Genomic DNA, 21,875 nt, shown 5'->3' with positions numbered 1-21,875 from the left:
TATCTCCTATTTGAACAAAAAGTTAAATCTGTAAGTTCTTTGAAGGAAGAGAGTTAGTAATCATTTTATCCCTCTCAGAAATTTGCAAAATGCTTTATATTTTATCATAGTACCCTATGATAGTCTGATGAATTGAAATTATAGAAAAATCAAATTTTTCGTTACTATTATAATGTATTATAAAAACCTTTTGGTAAACATAGGTACAAAATCTTGAAAATTGCTGTTGATTTTTTAACAATTCTTTACATTCTTTTTCTATCTTACATTACCTAGGATCAGTCTACCAAAAGTCCAGTATATCTTTTTTTAAAAAATAAATGTATTTATTTATTTATTGGCTGCATTGGGTCTTCGTTGCTGCCTGTGGGCTTTCTCTAGTTGAGGAGAGCAGGGGCTATTCTCTGTTGCTGTGCGCGGGCTTTTCACTGCCGTGGCTTCTTGTTGCGGAGCACGGGCTCTAGGTGCACAGGCTTCAGTAGTTGAAGCACGCAGGCTCTAGAGCACAGGCTCAGTAGTTGCGGTGCATGGGCTTAGTTTCTCCACAGCATGTGGGATCTTCCCGGACCAGGAATCAAACCCTTGTCCCCTGCATTGGCAGGCAGATTCTTAACCACTGCACAACCAGGGAAGTCCCTCCAGTATATCTTTGTTTTTTTTTTTTTTTTTTTTTTTTTGCGGTACGCAGGCCTCTCACTGTTGTGGCCTCTTCCGTTGTGGAGCACAGGATCCGGACACGCAGACCCAGCAGCCATGGCTCACGGACCCAGCCGCTCTGTGGCATGTGGTATCCTCCCAGACTGGGGCATGAACCCATGTCCCCTGCATCAGCAGGCGGACTCTCAACCACTGCACCACCAGGGAAGTCCCTCCAGTATATCTTTGATGATAATTTTTTTTTTCTTTTTTGGTTCACTATCAATAACAGCAAATTTTTCTTTAAATTTGCATATATATACATCAAATCCAGAACCGTATTTTTAAAAGAAGCCATTCTAAGTTGAATGATTTATCTTCTTTCACTGTAAAACTCTAGTAGTTTGATTTACTTTGTCTACTAAAGCTTTCAGAACCGCATAACAAAAAGATTGAGAAAGAACAAAGGATAAAAACCAATTCTTTTCTCTTACCAAAGTATAATCAGTTTGAAATTTTATTTTGAATATTTCATTGGCATTTATTTTATTTTTTTAAATTTTATTTATTTATTTATTTAGTGGCGCTGGGTCTTAGTTGTGGCATGTGGGATCTAGTTCTTTGACCAGTGATCAAACCTGGGCCCCCTGTATTGGGAGCTTGGGGTCTTAACCACTGGACCACCAGGGAAGTCCCAGTTCATTTATTTTAGATTTGAGTAGTAGGAAGGAATTGTTTTAAAAAGATATTGATATTTCAGGAAGCATGCCACTTCATGTTTGAAGAGTAGAGATTGTGTATTTTAAGAAACATTTTCTGCTTCACACAACTTGGTGTGGGTATCAAGTGTATTTTATTTGACTCTGATTTTTAGTTTAAAATTTAAGCCTTATATTCTTTAGTATACGAGAAGGCCAAACTATTCAAACAAAGTAGAATTGCTTTTAGTTGTTTCTCTATTGGTGATTGACACTTCCTTATATTTTTTAAGTGTTTATACTTTTAAGGAATTAATATTTCCTAATACAGTTTTCTTTTCATTTTATCTGATTCTCTTCTGCCTCAGGTACAAACAGGTACTTCAGGCAGGTGGCAACTGAATTTGGATTAAAGATTTCTTTTGTTGATTGTTCAAAAACCAAATTGTTAGAGGAAGCGATTACTCCAGAAACCAAGGTAACTCAGTTTTCAGTTTGTTTGTTTTCCTTGTGATGTTTTGTTTTCATCATTTCTGTTTGCTTGAGGAAATAATTTAAATCTGAATAAAAATTTTACTGGAAGCCATTGGAAACCATCAAGATTAGGATAGGTCTGACTTCTGTGTATTATAGCATAATGGTTAGGTGCGTGCATTCTGTAGTGGGATTCAAATTCTAATTCTGTATCATGGTTGGTGTATTATTATGGGCAAATTATTTAACCAAAGTCTCATTTTTTTTCATTTGCAAAATGGGGACAATTGTACCTGCCTTATTGAAAGGTGATTATGTGAACTAAATGAGATAAGGCGTATGGAATGCTTATTACAGTACCCAATACATGATGACTGTTAAAAAATTTGTTAGCAAAAGCAGACAATTCTTAACTGCATTACCAAGCTAGTATTGGTAACAAAAGTCACCACAGAGTTTGGGTTACAGAAAAGGAAGCTTGTAAGGAAGCCCCCAAACCCTAAGCATAGTTTTAAGGGTTCTAAGGGATACTTTAGCAAAATGATAGAAACAGAGAATGAGCCACAAGCAGTCTTTAGCTTCCATCCTGGGAAGCTTGTATGCCACCGGAAGGTGTTTTGTGCTGGAATGAATGGCATATGTGATATTCTTTCTTGGGACTTCATTGAAATTCTGCATGGGGAAAAGAAGGACCAGTGCCTTTTATAAGTATCAGCCTTTTCCAACTTTTTGCTAATGATTAAAAGGTTTGAATTGTACTCAAGATTATGTTGCAGTGAATGCTAAAAAATGGAAAACTTTTCTCACACAAGTTACTTTGAAGATTAACACCAGGGTGAGCTTTGAGTGATTAAGGCTTGTTTTTAAAGGAACTTGTTTTTTTTGTTGTTGTTGTTTTTTGTTTGTCTTCTTGCTTGGGAGAAAAGATTCTTATTAAAATAGCTGGTCTGAGTCTTTCTAAGGGAGGAAAGCATATTGTGTGTATATTAATTCTTGTCAATAGAACTTTATATAGTGCCTCTTTACCAACTTGAATTAATACATTTTTCCCCCTGAAATGTCTGCCTCATCATTTGAAGTAGATTTTTTAAGTCTATGTAAAATCTACTTTGTATTTATTTACTCATTTTTATTTTAATTAATTTGTATTATGAATGAGAATAATAAATTCTTACCCAGAAATAAATTTTTATGTTCTTAAATAATTCTGTTCTTGTAGAATATGCATTATTTTAACTACCATGTCTTTTCTACACTAAAACTCTAGAGTAGGAAGAGAGTTAAACCAGACCACTTGTCCATTTACATAGAAAAAAGAACCATTAATCCTTTTAGAAAGAAAGCTGTAGATAATGTCAATCAATACAGTGGCAGCTTGTTTAACAAACAGAATTCTTTTCTTTGGTCTTTTCTATAACTATCAAACATCCATGATGTGCCTGGATTGTGCTTGGTTTTTGAATAGACAGATAAATATGATACTGTCTCTTAAGTGAGCTGTGGCCAGGTTTTCTGTTGTGTGTGTCACTTTTCTTCCTCACTCTAAAACCCATTCTCTTCTTCAAGTTCTGGGGACTTATTTTGTAGGTTCTAGTGCATCTGGCGTTAAGTTACTATTCAGGATATTTTTGGCGTCATAGAGATAGTTCTCTTTACTGAAAATTCCAGAATGTAAACTTAGACAACCTATGTTATTTATCTTTGAGAACAAAATTCCCAGACATTGAACTATCTCTTTGGAATTCATCCTCTTTTTAATGGAAAATAATTACAATAATTAACTTGAATGCTTTTCTGCTTATATGTACACTATCTCATTTGATCCTTACAACAACTGTATAAGGTAAATATTATCAATCCTATTGTATAGATAAAAAATTGGAAGAACGTAGAGGGTTAGTTACTTACCTATGATGACTTCTTAGAAATTCATGGGGCTGGGATTCAGATTCAAACCTTTAAACTTCATCATCTATGGTCTTCCAATGTAGCCTCCCAGATGGTTACAGTATATGAGATAGGTGTTTGGCAGTGTGTTTTTACAAACTATTGTCATTTACTGAATTGTTTTAGCTTGTTTGGATTGAAACTCCCACAAACCCTATCTTGAAGATGATTGACATTGAAGCCTGTGCACATACTGTCCATAAACATGGAGACATTATTTTGGTCGTGGATAACACTTTTATGTCGGCATATTTCCAGGTAAATGAAAATAATATTTTTGGCATGATTAGTAGACTACACAGGAGAGGAAGGACTTGTTTACATTAAATTACATGAAATCTGCTTATAATTATTGATTAGACAAAGAATTAAAATTGGATCTTTCCTACCATTAGTTAATATCTTTTCAACACTACGTGGGACTTTGTGTGTTTTAAATGTTGTCTTAATTAACTGTGCAAACTCTCTGAAGACCTGGCCGTATTATATGATTGTGTATGTCAGTGCCTTACACATAGTAGGGGTTTCAATGTTTATGTTTTGGTTCCAGGTCAGTTATATTATTTTATATATATTTAAACCTGGCTAACTTTTCAAATAAAAGGAAGAGAAAAGCTATACTCAATGACATCTCAGTGTACATCACACATTATTTCTCCATTTGTCTTCCCTCTTTCTAGTTTGTCTTCCCTCAGTGCTTCAAAGACCATGCCCTGCCCTCTATATCTTTACCTTATTTGTATCATGAATTTCTACTCCATGTTTCACCTTGTATCTGTGAGTACAGCTCCTTTACAGTGCTCCTTTTAGACTATCTCTTTTCCTGCCTGTCCTCTACATACATCTCTTCCCCACTCAAACCCTCCCATTCATCCGCAATTCCTTTCTTTCTTTTCTTGTACATTTTTCCAGATTCTTCTTTTCTGCTTTGCTCCTTTTGGTAGATCATCTTGGGATCTCTCTATAATTGACTGGTTGTCTGCCTTTTCCCCACACGTTCTCCTTTTCTTTCCTCTGAGTAACCTAACTCTGTTTCCTTTCTTTATTAGGAGTTACCATCTCCCTGCTATTTCCTTTTTGTCTGTATCCTGTGGTCATTCTTATTACACCTCCTGTAGTTCACCTTTATTCTGCAGAGCTCCTGAAACCCGAGCTCATTTTCTCCAACTCTTCAATTAGGCAGATGTTACAAGCTCAATTGTTTATATTCCCTGCTTCTGTTCTGGGTCCCTGAAGTTGGCTGACTCCCTAGAAGTCTGCACAAAGCTGTTCTTCACCTTACTCCATTTTATTCGGAAGGCACTACCATATTTTACCTTCCTTTCCTGAAACACATTTCCTGGCTACAATGTGTTCAGATGGCTTCATGTGTCATCTACCTTTGGCTCATGATATAGCTTCAGCTGATTCTTTTTTTTTTTTTTTTTTGGTACGCGGGCCTCTCACTGTTGTGGCCTCTCCCGTCGCGGAGCACAGGCTCCGGACGCGCAGGCTCAGCGGCCATGGCTCACGGGCCCAGCCGCTCCATGGCATGTGGGATCTTCCCGGACCGGGGCACGAACCCGTGTCCCCTGCATCGGCAGGCGGACTCTCAACCACTGCGCCACCAGGGAAGCCCCAGCTGATTCTTATATCAAGTAAGGCAGTCTGTTTCCAAGTGAAAATCTCCTGGCATCATCTATTTGTCCCAGGTGATTTTCACTCTTGGAGTCTTTATCCCAACTCCTTACCCCATCTACCACTTACAGTAGGGCAGTTATTATAGCATAGGATTGCTCTAGCTGAGTCATCATGAGTCCTGTTTATTCCCAAAGAGATCGCATGAATCATTTTAGCTGGGCCTGCCCAGGTTACTCATCAGGCCTGGCCCTTTTTCTCCTACTGTTGTCACTAAAATAGGTCCAGTTTTTCCACCTTTCTGAAGCCCACATCACATTCCTCATGCCAGGGACTGCAATTTGCTTCATTTCAGTCTGGATTCATTCCAGTTGAATTAATCAGAATCACAGTGTCCCTAGGCAACCACAAACCAAATGTGGAACCACATTTGGTTCCACAAAGCAAATCTTCTGAAAAGATCCTCTCATTATTTTACACTCATGAAAAGTGGGTATGTTCTGTCTTTCCTGTCTTTTGTCTTCTTGATCTTTTATAAGTCTCACAAAAGGCAAAATGGACATACAAGCATAAAGTTTCCACGTAGAACCTCTGAATTCCGGTAGTCTGAGTCCTGTCCTACCAATTTTTTAAATCTGAGTGATCTATTTTATTTTTCTTAGTCCCTTTTCCCCATCTGTACAATTAGTCATAAACATACTGATTTTATTGAGTTAGGTAAAGTATTTTGAACAATGCTTCACTGGGTTATGTAAAGTGCTTCACTGGGTTATGTAAAGTAACTCATGATTCTTGGAGCATAATGGCATCAACAGTTGTTAGTTATTGGTTTTTATTTTTCCTTTTGACCATAGAGTTTACAGAATGTTAGCACTGGAAGAGACCTCACACAACATCTAGTTTGACTCATCACTTTAGAGATGAGCAAACACATATGTAGAGAGTGCTTTGAGGAATACCACACTTAAAATGTCCTATTTTTGAAACCCTAAATGAAAAGTCCCATAGCCCCCAGCTAGGGAGGTTAAACACACACACACACACACACACACACACACACACATGCGTGCGCGTGTGCACACGCACACACACGCACACACACTTTATTTTAAAGGAAATTTAAATGGAAAGATGTTGATATTACATTATTTAGTGAATAAGTTGATTATTAGTTTAATTTTCACCGTAAACAAAGACATCTAAGACTAAAGAATTACTTTGCAGGAAAGTCAGTGAGGGAAAACAATCTAAACAAATTTCCTTATAAGTGATTTTACACTTGACAAAACTAGTATAATAAAAGAGTAATTAAGAGTCAAGATCATGGCAAATCAACAAATAACCACAGCATACATTGTAAGGTTTTAATGATTAAAAACCTAAGCAAATCACTTTTATACTTACTTGACAGAACAATTGCTAAATCTTTGTGTCAACTATTCTGTGTTTACTGAGTCATAAAATGCCAACATCTCTGCTAAAGGTAATAAATTTAGGGGCTAGTCAGCAACTGCTCTAAAGAAACAGGTTCAGAAGACCTGTTGACCTGAGTTTATCTGCTATTTCCAGAAAATTTGTGCCTTTGGATTTAATACTGGTTCTAATACTTTGTATTTTTATTCGGTGTGAGGGAGGAAAGGGAAAGATAATACCAGAGTTCCTGGAAATTTTAAGATGTGCGTATTTTTAAAAGTTAGAATAGGAATGGAATTTACAATAATAAATAGGCAGGCAATGAAGCATATTTTCAAGTGATTTCCCATTTGGAATAAAAACCTTTTATTCTTTTCAGCGGCCTTTGGCTCTGGGAGCTGATATTTGTATGTATTCAGCAACAAAATATATGAATGGTAAGACAGTCTTCACTTAGAATGTTCTTTTCCATCAATAGATGAAAGTAGCATAAGACTTTATCCTTTTATCCCTTTACTTCTATTATTCAGGTTTTCTCTGTGACTCATGTAGAAAGTAAGAAAATACCTTGATTAAATATAGGACTTCATTTATAGCAGACAAAACTATGCTCATGATTTAACAGCAGAGGATTAAAATTTACTATAAATGTTATATTTTTATCCTGCTGATAGCTTAAAGAGAAACATTTAATTTTTACATGATTTTAATTTTATTGTTTAAGGTATAGCTTTTGCTAAAGTTTATTTAAACTGATTCTGTAGGGATTTTTCCCAGAGTTTTTTCAAGTGAAAGTCACATTTTAGAAATTATAAGCTGAGGAATAAACATATGTTGTTTTTAACTTAAAGTTTTTTGTTTTTGTTTTGTTTTTTTTAGGCCACAGTGATGTTGTGATGGGCTTAGTGTCACTTAATTCTGAGAGGCTTCATAATAGGCTCCGATTCTTGCAAAATTGTAAGTATTAAAAAACCCAAATTTCCCCTTATGCTCTCAAAGTGACTACATTTGATATTTGTATTTCCACTAAGTGCTGTGAAGTGATAGCATTCCACTAATTTAGGAAGAAATGAGAAATAGTGGGAAAAATTCTGATTTTTTAGAGGAAAGAAAAATTGGGTTATAAAAATACAGTTATAACATAATAGGGCTTTACAACATGACCAAGAGATATGTTTTGTTATTTTTCAAAGCCATGTTAATTTTGATCATAATTTGGTAAAGCTCAAGTAAATTTTTGTTTTTTTCTGTCCCACCGAGCATCACGTGGGATCTTAGTTCCCTGACCAGGGATCAAACCCGCACCCCTTGCATTGGAAGCATGGAGTCTTAACCACTGGACCACCAAGGAAGTCCCTCAAGTGAATTTTTAGTTTTATGACTTAATGGATTCTTTTGTCTTTTTTTTTAAACATTTGGAATGATGGCTTTCTTATACTATACCTTTTATATCTGAAATGATGATAACTTTTAAATGGCACTTAACATATAAACTTATATTTTTCAACAGGTGTCTAAACATCTGTTTTCTGTTTAGATTGTTTTTTTATCTCAGGTATGGAGAAGGGTTTATTGAAAGAGAATTGATTTAACCACTGTGATTTGACAGAAAGATAAGATACAAACATAATTAGGAATAAAAATCCCCTTCCAGGGAATACATGTTGGGTAGCAAAAGGGGGCACTGAGGAAGGAAGCCAAAATTTATTTCTTGATAAATTCCTTTCATTTACAAAAAAAAAAAAAAAAAAGGACTGAGGCACGTATCCTGGAGGCATGGGAAATCACAGGCTGCTTTAGACAAAAGCTAAATAGAATATTGGTAGAACACTCAGAAATAATAGGAGCTGAACTGCTATTTTCTCTGTGTATTATAATACTCTGTCAAAGAAATACAAGATTAAACTATGTCCTTTCATTAAAATCATAGAAAAGACTATTGATGCTCATATTTGAAAAGTTCATATCATTGTATTTGCACTTAATTTTCAGGATAATTCATTTTCCCTCTCATTTTTTTAAAAATAAATTTATTTATTTATTTTTGGCTGCATTGGGTCTTAGTTGCTGCGCGTGGGCTTTCTCTAGTTGCGGTGAGCAGGGGCTACTCTTTGTAGCGGTGCGTGGACTTCTAATTGCAGTGGCTTCTCTTGTTGCAGAGCACGGGTTCTAGGCACGTGGGCTTCAGTAGTTGTGGCACTCCGGCTCAGTAGTTGTGGCTCATGGGCTTAGTTGCTCCACGGCATGTGGGATCTTCCCAGACCAGGGCTCGAACCCGTGTCCTCTGCACTGGCAGGTGGATTCTTAACCACTGTGCCACCAGGGAAGCCCTCCCCTCTCATTTTAAAGCCCATTTCACTAAGCATGTTTTATGCTTCATTCTCATGTTTCTAATTTGATATATTAATTTTTCCCACTAAAACTCAAACATTGGGCTTTGTAGCTAACTTCTCAGAGTCACTATAATGAAAAAGAGCAGTGAGAGGATTTTCTGGGTGCCTCCTCACCTTCAGACTAATCCAGGACATGTTCATTTTGCAGCTCTTGGAGCAGTTCCATCTCCTATTGACTGTTACCTCTGCAATCGAGGTCTGAAGACTCTACAAATCCGCATGGAGAAGCATTTCGAAAATGGAATGGAAGTTGCTCAGTTTTTGGAGTCGAATCCTTGGGTAGAAAAGGTTATTTATCCCGGTATGTTAATCTGCTTTCTAAGCACATATGCTTACACTAGGATTTTAAGTGTTATCCTATGCATCCTGTTTATGTAACATTTGTTTGTAAGTTAGGTGCTTTCATGTATTTTTATGTTGTTCACTTATTGAGCTTTTTGTGTGTCTGTGTGTCAGGCTTTTTGGTGGGTCTGATGGTAAAGAAGATGGACATGATCTCTGGCCTAGAGTTGTCTATAGTCTAGTGGTTGCTTGGATGTTAACAAATTAATCTTACATATTTGATGTTCCTGTCTTTAGCTTGAAGGTTTGTGTATACCTGTTCCAGGATTGCAACCTTGTACTTTCCAGTAATTTGCTGGTAATCTTATCAGTCTGATATTCTGCATTAGCTCTAACTTTTATCTGATATAGATTGAGACTTGATACTTGGTACCAAAACTCCCCCAAAATTCTATTACTTCTTTTTTTTGGAATTTCTTTACCTTTACAACATCTAGAAATGCTCATGTGAGTTAGCAGACTTACATGTTACTCTTTGAATTTATTTTACCAGACTTTTTAATTGTGGTCTGGTCGTCTTAAGTAAATAGTTCTTTTAAACCCTTTTGAGGTGTGCATCCATGTAGTCTTGGGTGTAAAGGAGAATTAGGCTTGATCCCTGCCCTTAAGGAATTTAGATAAGGCAAGGCAGAAATACATATGAGATTAAATGCCCTAATATGTACACTAGGTATAGAGCTGTTGACTGGTGTGCATTTTGAATGGAGGAAGGGAGAAAAGTTTTGGGCTGTGCCCTGAGGAATGGGTAGCATTTGTTAGAAGGTCATGGACAAGACATTTCAGATTTTTTCCATAAGTGTTTATTAAAGCCAACCATGGGCCAGACCTTGCACTCAGAACTAGGATCCAATTATTAGTAAAAGAAATAGCTTTCTCCTCATGGAGTTAGTCTGGTGGATAAGACAGACATTAAGCAAATAAATTACAGAGGATATAATTAACAGAGGGAAGGGGGCAGTCAGTGGAGAGAATGTTCCAGGTTAAAGGGACAGCATATGCAAAAGTCCCAAGATGAAAAAGAGTGTGGTGCCACTGGTGTCAAGAAAGCTGGCATGGCTAGAGCAAGGAGAGACCAGAAAAGATAGGTCAAAATGAAGCTAGAGAGATAGACAGGGACCAGAACGAGAGGTCAGATGTCAACATGGCATAAAGCTCATTATTAGGCTTATTTGCAGTTGACTTAAGCAAATGGTGATTTTGTTGTTGTTCTGAAATTACATGTTTGACTCTAAAATAAGACATTCATTATACCTTATGACTACAGGACTGCCCTCTCATCCTCAGCATGAGCTGGCAAAGCGTCAGTGCACAGGTTGCCCAGGGATGATCACCTTTTATATCAAGGGCTCCCTTCAACATGCTGAGACTTTCCTCAAGAACCTAAAGGTAAACTTTCAAACTAGTTTTTTAAACTGTAGACGTTAAGACCTTCTTATAACATTATTATAGTCATTATTTCTCACTTCCACCTGACTCATATTAATGTTGTTGTACCTGGAGTTCACACCCACAAGCCTCTTTGTCATGAAATGCTTTGGGTTGGAAAATCACTTGAAACAAGAGTGATGCAGTAGCAGATATATGAATCTGCTTACTTAACTTATTTAACTCTGCAGACACTGCCGTCCATTTGAGAGAGACAGAATGTTCTAATCCATTGGTTTTTAAATTTAAAGTGAACCGTCTTTTCAAATGAAGTATTATGTGAAACCGCAGTAGTGTGTCGTCACTGCAATGCCGAAAGACTGTTCTGAAATCCAGCCTAGGAATGGCTTTCTAATCCCTGCACCACCCAGGTTGCATCTGCCTGGAGTGACGGAAGGGAGGCCTTTGCCTAATGTTCAAAGAGGCAGGAGGCCTCAGGGGCCCTGGGAGAGAGACCTGTGTAACTCCATACTTTGGGCTTACTTTGAGCTCATGCAGTAATGTATTTAAGACTGAGTTTTAAATACTACAGATCTAAAGAAAAGGATGCTTCTGGATTAGTCAAAGTTCTATTGGTTCTAAAATTTGTCCACTTCTAAAATCAGAAATATAGTAGTGCACATTTGATTTAACACAGTTGTGAGAAGAATTTTTAATATGTTGTGAAATTCTATGACACTATAACACTAAATACAACAACCAAGTTTTTTTCCCTTCTTCCCTAGGAAGGGGTTAAATAGATGTATTAATTTAGTGAGTGATACATATTAATGAGTAAGTTTGTATAACTTGATAGACATTTAGAGATTTTTATTTAAAGGGTAACCACAGAGCTAGGTCTCAAGTGTAATAATTCTGAGGTTTTAGAGCTCATGTTATTGTGCTGGGTCTTAGTTGCAGCTCAAGGGCTCCTTAGTTGTGCCTCATTGGATCCTTAGTTGCGGCACGTGGGCTCCTTTTATTAGTTGTGGCAGGCGGGCTCCTTCCTTGCGGCTCAAGGGCTCCTTAGTTGATCTTCGTCTGCTCCTTAGTTGCAGCATGTGGGCTCCTTAGTTGCGGCTCACCGTCTCCTTAGTTGTGGCATATGAACTCTTAGTTGTGGCGTGCATGTGGGATCTAGTTCCCTGGCCAGGGATCGAACCTGGGCCCCCTGCATTGGGAGCGTGGAGTCTTAACCACTGTGCCACCAGGGAAGTACCGATCAACTTTTAATGTTTTAAAAGTTAACACATAATATGTCTAATTGGGGCTTCCCTGGTGGCGCAGTGGTTAAGAATCTGCCTGCCAATGCAGGGGACACAGATTCGAGCCCTAGGCTGGGAAGATACCACATGCCGCGGAGCAACTAAGGCCGTGCGCCACAACTACTAAGCCTGTGCTCTAGAGCCCGCGAGCCACAACTACTGAAGCCCATGTGTCTACAGCCTGTGCTCCACAGCAAGAGAAGCCACCACAATGAGAAGCCTGTGCACTGCAATGAAGAGTAGCCCCCACTCGCCGCAGCTAGAGAAAGCCCGCGTGCAGCAACAAAGACCCAATGCAGCCAAAATAAGTAAAATAAATAAATAAATTAATTTAAAAAAAAGTCTGGTGAAATCATTGTTATGGATTTTATTCTGATTTTTTCTCCAAGTTTTTATCCAATTTGTAGTTTATTCATAATTGCACCATTTTCCATCCCCCGTCCCGAGGCCATTTTATCAACAACATTTATTTTTAGATTTTAGTATTTTTATTTTAGTAGAAGATCTATATTAATATTTTCTTTGCCACAGCTATTTACGCTGGCTGAGAGCTTAGGAGGATATGAAAGTCTTGCTGAGCTTCCGTAAGTATTTCTGTTTTTCTCAGTATTTTAACTTCGATTTCAGCTGTAATGATTGTTTGGAAAAGGAGTAGGATAAAATCAGGGATCATTCAAGATATTTAGCAATAAGAGCAGCATGGCACTATCTAGTTGGAATGGACTCTAACTCCATAGAATGGAGACCCTGATAAAAATCTAATGGGGGCTACTAAACACTAAGCTGCGTCCTCCCAAATTTTGCTTTTTTCCTATTTGCCTGAAGGAGATTCCAGCAGTAATTCTCTGACCTCCGAACCAGGGCCACTTGTTCTACTCCACTCTGCTCTGGAAGGGAGGTTGGAGACTTTGCACCAGAAGGGCTGATTTTAAGACTCCAGGGGAAATTGAGAATGTGTTTCTGATAAAAAAAAAACCCTCCATACTCTTATTTATCAGAGGAGAGCCCTGCTAGTTACCATCAAGTCTGTTTGTTTTCTGTTTTCTGTGGGGTAAATGGCTCTGTGTCATCTGTGACATAAACCCAAAATTCAACTGTATTCCTGACCCTTCATTAACTGACCCAACCAATTCATCTAATTTTATCAAAGCACCAGAGGATAATAGAACACAAAACAGCCTAAGATCAGGGAGTCCAACAGCTTATATTACAGACAAGGAAACAATGGTTCAGAAAGTTTTGCTGATGAATCAAATGTCACACAGGAATATGTTAGCAACTTCACTCTTGAGGCTTTGCATCAGAAACTGTGAGCGGAGTGTTTAAAGCAGCCTCGATCTGGATTTGAGAACATCAATCACTTAACCTTTGTGCTTCAATCTTTTCATCCATAAAATAGTATTAATAATTAAAATAATGATTATTATTTAATGATTATCTGTCCCAGCAAGCATTCCTGAGCTACATCCTGTTTTTCTTTTTATGTTTCTATGACCATATATTATAATTATTACAGGGATAAATCAATATCATTACCTATTAATTTTCAACTGTATTAAATGCATGGTATGTTTCTATGTTTTAATTTTCATGAACATTTCTTTTTTTTTTTTTTTTTTTTTTTTGCGGTACGCGGGCCTCCCACCGCTGTGGCCTCTCCCGCTGCGGAGCACAGGCTCCAGACGCGCAGGCTCTGCGGCATGTGGGATCTTCCCGGACCGGGGCACGAACCCGCGTCCCCTGCATCGGCAGGCGGACTCTCAACCACTGCGCCACCAGGGAAGCCCTACATGAACATTTCTGAAATAACTATGTGCAGAGGAATGTCAGGGATTACTAACATTTAGGCACATTTCCTGCCCTGGTTTAGTAGTTTATAGTTCATGCGGAGAGTCAGGCAATTTCATAATCTTTAAAAAAAAAAAAAAATGAAGCCCAATTAATGATTCAAATAATTAAGATAAGCCATAGAGGTTTTTGTTAGTCTTTCAGGAAAATGCTTGCTAATAAGTCTGGATGCACAAGAGGGCACACTCAGCATATGAAATTGGTTTATTTTTCGTAGTAATGCAATGTATATTACTTTAAGGCTCTCTTAAAAGTAGACCTCGCTTGATTTATTTAGGGATGTGGTTTAAAGTTGCTTGGCCCTTAGGAGCTCCAGCTAGGCGCTAACCCCAGTGCCAGTGGAAGAATAAATTTAGGTCAGAGCTTGTCTGTTTTATCACCCTCATTCTGCGTCTCCCAACAACGCTGCAACCAGTGCAGCATTGCAGTCAGCGGGGAGGAAGCTGAGCCAACATGTACTGGGTTGGTCTCCCAGCCTAACAACGTGTGTTAACTTGGTGACCTTAGAAAACTTACTTATCCACTCTCAATTTCAGTTTTCTCGATTGTAAAATGTGGATAACAGTGTACTGAGATAAGGAAATTGACTGAGGACAGGTAACTTTTACAAGCCCAACACAGCCAGTATGTGGAGGGGCTGAGAATCATACCCAAGTCTATTGGTCCCAGAAGCCTAAGTTCTTATTTCTACACATTCACTGTCTTTTAAGGAATTAAGAGCCTAAAAAGGCAGAACATTTTAAGGAGGATGTTTGCATGTAAAACTTCATTAGAGTGATCAAAGAAGATATTCATTTACTTTGGACACAACTCAGATTTTCTTTCCATGGGCCTGAAGTGGATAGGAGAAAGTGATTCCTTCTGCTGGTGGTGGAAGGGGATGGTGGAATGTTGGGGGCAGTGTACATCTAAGCGCTCCCTAAGACTATATAAGCCTCCCCTCCGTGATGCCTCAGCCCGCGGAGATTCTCCCTCCTCTGAACTCCGGCAGTTCTTATTGTCCATACTTGTTTGGTATTTGCTGTAGACTGTTCTGTTTTGTGAATTGTCATAGTCTTTAGCTCCTGCTTTGTTACCTAAAGAAAATATCTCATTCTTCTTGGTTTCCCAATTCTTACTATAGAGCCTGAACCATAGTAGGTGCTCTACCCTTACCCATGCTGACAATGACGATGAGTTGCTACGTGATCTTGAACATCCTCTGAGGACTCTGTGTCATGAGTTATGTGTTGGAATTAATTCCTAATGCTTAGTGATTGCTACCAGTGATCGTAGGTTGTCTTTCCCTGATCTGCCTCAGAAGGTCCAGCTCTGGATTGATCCTTTGATCCAGATGGAATTAATTCTGACCAGCTCTTGATCCAAGAGGCCTCTTATAAGTGCAGCTGGTTGGTCATGGGGTGTATGACTTCTGGCCAAGGCCTCATTCAGGTTGGTGTTAAAATCCACACACTGGAGGCTATGTCTTCCCCTCGTGCATGGGGGTGTTTGACTGGCATCTTCAGTGTCCGATTGAGTATACCTTACTGATGGTATGAAAACAATAAAAGATCTTTGTGTTCATTTAAAATCATGACTAGAAATGATAATTTGCACAATTCCTTAATTTTTTGCCTGCGAAACATTGTAGGTGTATGAAGCATTTGATATTGAGAGTAGAAAAATTTTGAAAATAGTTGCAATTTATGAGATAAAAACATGCATCCCCTGCTACAATATAGTGATCAAAATTTTGCTCATTCTTTCTTTCAGGGCAATCATGACCCATGCTTCAGTGCCTAAGAGCGACAGAGAAGCCCTTGGAATTAGTGACACACTGATTCGACTCTCTGTGGGCTTAGAGGATAAACAAGACCTACTGGATGATCTAGATCAAGCTTTGAAGGCAGCAGTAAGTTTTATTTTAGTGTGTGTGTGTGTGTGTGTGTGTGTGTGTGTGTGCGCGCGCGCATGCGCGCACGCTTAATCTTGGGAGCGGCGGGTCACTATGTTTATAGAGTGGCCTCACTATGTTTATAGAGTGGACTGTAAACGTTTTCTCTTTTCTTATTACAATATACAGGGTGTATAAATGTATAGGGAAATCAGTCGAAATGCAGATTTAAAAGAATGTAGTCTTCAGAAAAGAATTCTTGGAGGAGGTGAAGTCTTTGCCTGAAGGTTTAATAACATATTTTTCTTGTGCACTGTTAACACAGCACTCTCCAAATGCAAGTCACAACTAGCATTCCAGAACTGCTATTAGAGGTTGCTTCCTGCAAAAAGATCAAAACTTCTGAATAATTGAATGGACCATTAATGAGCCTTTGCAGAGTTTTCAAGTGAAAATTTTAAGGGACTTTATTACCTTTCACAACTGTAATCTTCCTGGTATCATTCCTGTTAAAAAGTTTCCTCTTTCCCGTATTGTAATTGACAAGTCAATTCTGTTAAGATCTTTTTGTTAATTTGGATATACATTTGCCTCTGAAGGAGGTGAGATTTGTGCTGCTATTGGGGATTGTGTTCTTTTTTTCAAGCTTAAGATTTATATTGATCATGTTTACAATCTAATGGCATTTCATTTTTCATGTTTTCTGAGGAATTTAAATTATTAAATGAATGTTCTTAAATCAAGGGTGATTTTGTATATTGTTGAAAATAGCACTCAAAGCAATGGTTTACACTTAATTACCATAAGCCAAAAATCAAATATCTGAAAAGTCTGTGAAATTTTACTGATTTAAGGTTGTACTTACTATTTTTTTAAAAAATAAATCTTATTATCAAATGTATCCCATTGTGATATTTTCTGTACTATGTGGCATTAAATTGTATTCCTGGGCCCTTTTAATTCCCAACTCTTAGAGGTCTCAGCCACTTAATTTTTATAAATTCAATTGTGTAATTATCATGCTCAAATCTTAGTGTTTGCACATTAGTTATAAAATCTGTATGGGGCAGGTCAAAAGCCACTTTTATAGAGAAATATTACTTCTTATATTTTTATCTGTAAATTTGTTGAGGCTAAAGGAAGAAATACTTTCATAGCTAGAAGCATAACCAGCAAGTTATTGTCACTACGTCGTAAGTCAAAATAATTGGATTTTTAAAATTGTTTGTACTAAAGGCTTTCAGTCACATTTGCTATCACCATTTGTTTCAGTGTAAAAATATCCTATCATTGGGACTTCCCTGGCGGTCCAGTGGTTAAGACTCCATGCTTCCATTTCAGGGGGCATGGTTTGATCCCTGTTTGGGGAACTAAGGTCCTGCATGCCCAAGGGCATGGCTGGGGCGGCGGGGGGGGGGGGGGGGGGGGGAGCCTATCATTGAATTCGATTAATAATAGTGCTGGGTAGGAGGAGAATACATACAAATACATATTCTTATGTATTGTGCATTTCTGAATTATGTGTGTGGACCCTGGAAATTCTGTCTCTGTAGGTAGCAGCATTTTGAGGCTGGTTATATCCCACTGTGGTTTCTGGAAGACTTGATTTCTTGCCATTTCTGTACCTTAAGGCTGTAGGGATAAACAAATGACCATTTGAATAAGAAAAGAAAAGGCTATTTATTCTAAGCTTACAAGGGAGTCAGCTACTGTCACTTGTTTTTTGGCAGACTCAAAGGAAGGCAGAGCATAGGAATTGCAGAAATTTTAATGCCTGTTAATGTGGATGAGAAACAAAAATTTCCAAATTTAAAACTGTTAGATGACTTTTAAATGAATAACATTAAATCACTGTCATAAATGTTAAAAAAAAAAAAAAAGCTAAGAAAAACAAAGGCAGACAGAAGAATGAAAAAGCTTTGTAGTATAAAAAGAGAAGTCTTCAAGTATGCCCCGATTAGAGGCTGTTGGCCTAGGGAAGCGGTGGGCAGGTTGACTTGAAGTGGGGATCCTGTGTGATTGGGTAGGGGAGCATATTTTGTTTTCTAGGTTTGGTCCTCAGTCAAAAGCAGGGACAAAAATTAAGGAAGCTGTCAGTTATTAATCAAGTCCTAACCATTTGGGGCTGATTATTACAGAAGTTACTGTTTAGCTTCCTGGGTTGTCGCTAGAGGCAGCAATCAAATTTCCTACACATCTGACTTATAGCAGCTGGCTTCCTGGGTTATTTATTGTAGATAAGGAGTTGGTTTTCTGGGGAGCTTGCTGCAGATGGTAGGTCAAAGGTCTATTTTTATATATGGTCTATCCATTGCCTGAGCTTCTGGTGAGCAGCAAGTAACTACCATTTTATTAGTCAGAATTCTCCAGAGAAACAGAACCAATAGGGTGTGTGTGTGTGTGTGTGTGTGTGTGTGTGTGTGTGTAAGAGACAGACTGAGAGAAAGAAATTTATTTCAAGGAATTGGATCATGTGATGGTGGGGGGCTGGTAAGTCTGAAATGTGTGGGGCAGGCTGGAGATTCACCTAAGAGTTACTGCAGTCTTGAGACCAAAATCTGCAGGGCAGGCCAGCAAACTGGAATCTCAGACAAATTTTCTGTGTTGCTGTTTTTGAAGCAGAATTGCTTAGCCTTCAACTGATTGAGTGAGGCCTACCCACCTTATAGGGACTAGTCTCCTTTACTCAAAGGCTACTGATTTAAATGTTAATCACATCTAAAAAATATCTTCACAGCAACATCTGGACAAGTATTTATTTGACCAAACAGTTGGCATTATAGCTCAGCCAAGTTTGTGGATAAAATTAACTGTCACAACCATGTTCTAGGCAATTTCCCTTATTGCCTGAGAAGGCACCGTTTTGTTTATTAAGGTTTAAGAAGCTTATCTACACTTTTGGTTATCTGTAAGTATGTCTCCATTAACATAGTTCACACCGAGATGATGATTCAGTGTTTAAACACTGCACCGCACCCCTTCCCACTTCATAATACACCTAGCTTTGTAGAGGGTAACATAACCGGACAGCCACATACTGATCAAGTTAGATGAGGTCAGGCTTCCAGCACACTATTTTTCACTGAGTTGCTTTATAAGGCACATTAGTCAAAATTCAGTCCTACCTTGTACATTTTCTTTTAGTTTTTTAGTGAGTTCTATTATAGGTAAGGTGCATAAAGTGGTCCTTTATTTTGGAATATTGTGCCAAAGACTACTAGCTCTGAGATGTGAGGGGTAAATAAGAAAGTAACAATGAAATCTGGAATTAAAAAAAAAAAATCGACATCCTTTTTAACAACAGCATAGCCTTAAATGACCTGAATTCCACAGAGGAGCCAGGAAACAGCTGGGAACTACAAACTGATTTTACACAAAACAGAAATCTAACACCCTGTATTTTTGTAAATATAATATGATCACTTAATTACTTAAGTAGACCTAAAGAAAGTTTCAGGAAAAAGGAAATAAAGCTTGTAATGCACTTTAGAAAAACGCAAAAGGTAACACAAGTGCTTCATAAGAAACCTCTCTTAGGAGGCCAATATCAAAAGAAATAAGAAATATGGCAAACACGATTAAACCAAAGTTGTCAAGGGATAACAAAAGTCTTATTAGTAAAAATAAGAAAACTTCTCTGAGTAATTATCCAAAGACAAGTAAGTATTAAAAAAAGAATTTTCATCTCCACAGCAAAAGAAACCCTGATTCCATTTGCTTCATAACAGAACTACAAACTTAGAAAAAAAATTTTTTTAAATAATTTATTTATCCAATTTTGGCTGCATTGGGTCTTCGTTGCTGCATGCAGGCTTTCTCTAGTTGTGGCGAGTGCGGGCTACTCTTCGTTGCGGTGTGCGGGCTTCTCATCACAGTGGCTTCTCTTGTTGCGGAGCACAGGCTCTAGGCGCGTGGGCTTCGGTAGTTGTGGCACACGGGCTCAGTAGCTGTGGCTCACAGGTTCAGTAGTTGTGGCTCGCGGACTCTGGAGCGCAGGCTCAGTAGTTGTAGTGCACAGGCTTAGTTGCTCCGCAGCATGTGGGATCTTCCTGGACCAGGGCTTGAACCTGTGTCCCCTGCACTGGCAGGCAGATTCTTAACCACTGTACCACTGAGGAAGTCCCAAACTTAGAAAAAAAATTATGCAATGTAATTGACTTGTAATAGAAATTGAAGGTTCATTGAAGAAAGGATTGCTGTATTTCTTTTTCTTAATAACCACATTTGATTAAATATTGACTTATTGCTCACAAAATCAATTTAAATTTGTTCCAGTGAGAATGGTCAGATACTGCAAATATTCCTGATCTTTTGAGTAGTGTGCCTCTAACAGAACACATATAGCATAGCCCTGGGGAATTAAAGATTTCTGAGTTCATTACTAATTTTACAATACTTTATATCTCAGTTTCTTCAAATAGAAAAAAGTCCAGACCTATTTTTGTTTGTTTGTTTGTTTTTGTTTTTTTCTTTCATTTATTAGCTCAGCTGTTCTCACACCTACCTGTTGAATTAGAAGGCACAAGTATAAGTCCATCTTCTATAGAGAGGAAAGGAAGATTCAGAGTGGTTAAGTGACTACTCCATATCACATGGCTAATAAAAATAATTGGCAGAATCAGGGCTAGAACTCTGGTCTTCTGACCTTTCATTTCATTGTTCCAGTGCACCATTCTTAGTCCAGCATAGGGAATTCATAAGCAGATTAGCAAACTACTCTCTTGATATTGCAAGGGTTGTTATTAGTTATTAGTTATTAGTGTTTAGTTGGGAAAGGGAATAGGATGTGACTCTCTAGGATGGACATGTATTTTATTCACATAACTCATTTTATTTTGAATAAAAGTTTGGCAAAGTCTAGCTTTGGCCTGCTTTTCAAGGGATGGTCTCTGAAATAAATGCCCTGTAGATGTGGGTCAAGCGGGCTGGACTTTTATAGTCCTGTATTAGCCCATCATTAGTTGTGGAGTGGGGAGGGGGAGGGGCAGCGAAGGTGGTGGGGATGGGGGTGTGTGGGTAACCTCCCTGGTGACGTGGCTCCACCCAGCTGAGGCAATTCTCTAGAGAAGGGTGGATAGGAGCCCTGGCCTGGCAATGGGGGTCCAATGGGTATTACAGCACCCACTGCAAAGTAATTTCATGCCTCGTCCTTTTACATTATTGATGCAGATAATCAATAACCAAACTATAACAGGGATAAGAAAGAGTTTTATTTGAACCAAATTGAGGACTATAGCCTGGGAGACAGCCACTTAGATAAGTCTGAGGGACTGCCCCACAGAAGCATGGTTTTCACACAGCTTTATACCTTGTCACAACAAAGAACATCAAAGAGTCAGGTTTCCAAAAACAAACAAACAGATCAACCTGTACCGGGTGAGTCAGTATGGCATTGACACCTGGGAAAGCGGTCTTATTATCGAAGGACTACTGGCATTTGTGTCCCAGGACTGGAGGCATTTAATCTTTATTTTTAACAGGGACATTCTTTATTTGTGGTCAATGCACCCTTTTCTTTAATGATTAAAGCAGATGTAAGATGTATGTTTGATAGGCCACAAGCAGGCTGTTTTAGTTAGCATAAAATTCAAGTTAAATCATATATAAGCCAGAATGACTTCCCCACACCTCAACATGTGAAAATTTCTTCCATTAATATCTAACAACCTCCAAGTTAGTCTAAAAAATTTACTGTGGCTATAATGTGATTATTACACTATGACAAAATTGTTGCCTAACTTCTTTCCTTCCTTTCTTCCTCCTTCCTTCTATACTATTTTTTCTTTTTTGGAAAAATGATTTTTTTCTAGCAAATTTAGGGAATTGGAAAAGGACATTTTTAAAAACAGGCTTCCATTACAGAAAAGTAAAAATTAGACTTTCTGAGTTCAAAACCCACGTCAGGTGCTTACCAGCTATTTGACTTTGTTTTGAGCAACTTATTTAAATACTCTAAGATTCAATA

General features: G+C 38.1%; 1 protein-coding gene across 6 annotated transcripts in view; it reads left to right on the top strand.

The window, feature by feature from the left end:
• Nucleotides 1–21,875, top strand: part of CTH (cystathionine gamma-lyase) — a 42,640-nt gene that overhangs the window by 6,653 nt on the left and 14,112 nt on the right. For 3 of the 6 annotated variants that reach the window (XM_089921045.1, XM_089921033.1, XM_089921022.1), the window contains 8 exons: nt 1,703–1,812; nt 3,882–4,013; nt 7,165–7,222; nt 7,665–7,742; nt 9,327–9,479; nt 10,785–10,906; nt 12,721–12,773; nt 15,790–15,928. In XM_089921045.1, coding sequence (XP_089777171.1) covers nt 1,703–1,812; nt 3,882–4,013; nt 7,165–7,222; nt 7,665–7,742; nt 9,327–9,479; nt 10,785–10,906; nt 12,721–12,773; nt 15,790–15,928 — 845 coding nt within the window. Of the gene's footprint in view, nt 1–1,702; nt 1,813–3,881; nt 4,014–7,164; nt 7,223–7,664; nt 7,743–9,326; nt 9,480–10,784; nt 10,907–12,720; nt 12,774–15,160; nt 15,259–15,789; nt 15,929–16,235; nt 16,884–21,875 lie in introns of those variants that run through there. The other 3 variants (XR_016394978.1, XM_022581101.2, XM_089921054.1) reach the window with 3 other exon arrangements.

The sequence above is a fragment of the Delphinapterus leucas genome, chromosome 1 (assembly GCF_059928025.1).
Source record: "Delphinapterus leucas isolate spDelLeu-1000000601 "Yukka" chromosome 1, BTC_Dleu_Yukka2, whole genome shotgun sequence".
Lineage (NCBI taxonomy): Eukaryota > Metazoa > Chordata > Mammalia > Artiodactyla > Monodontidae > Delphinapterus > Delphinapterus leucas.
Note: the sequence above shows the minus strand (reverse complement) of the source record. Positions and strands in the feature narration are given on the sequence as shown.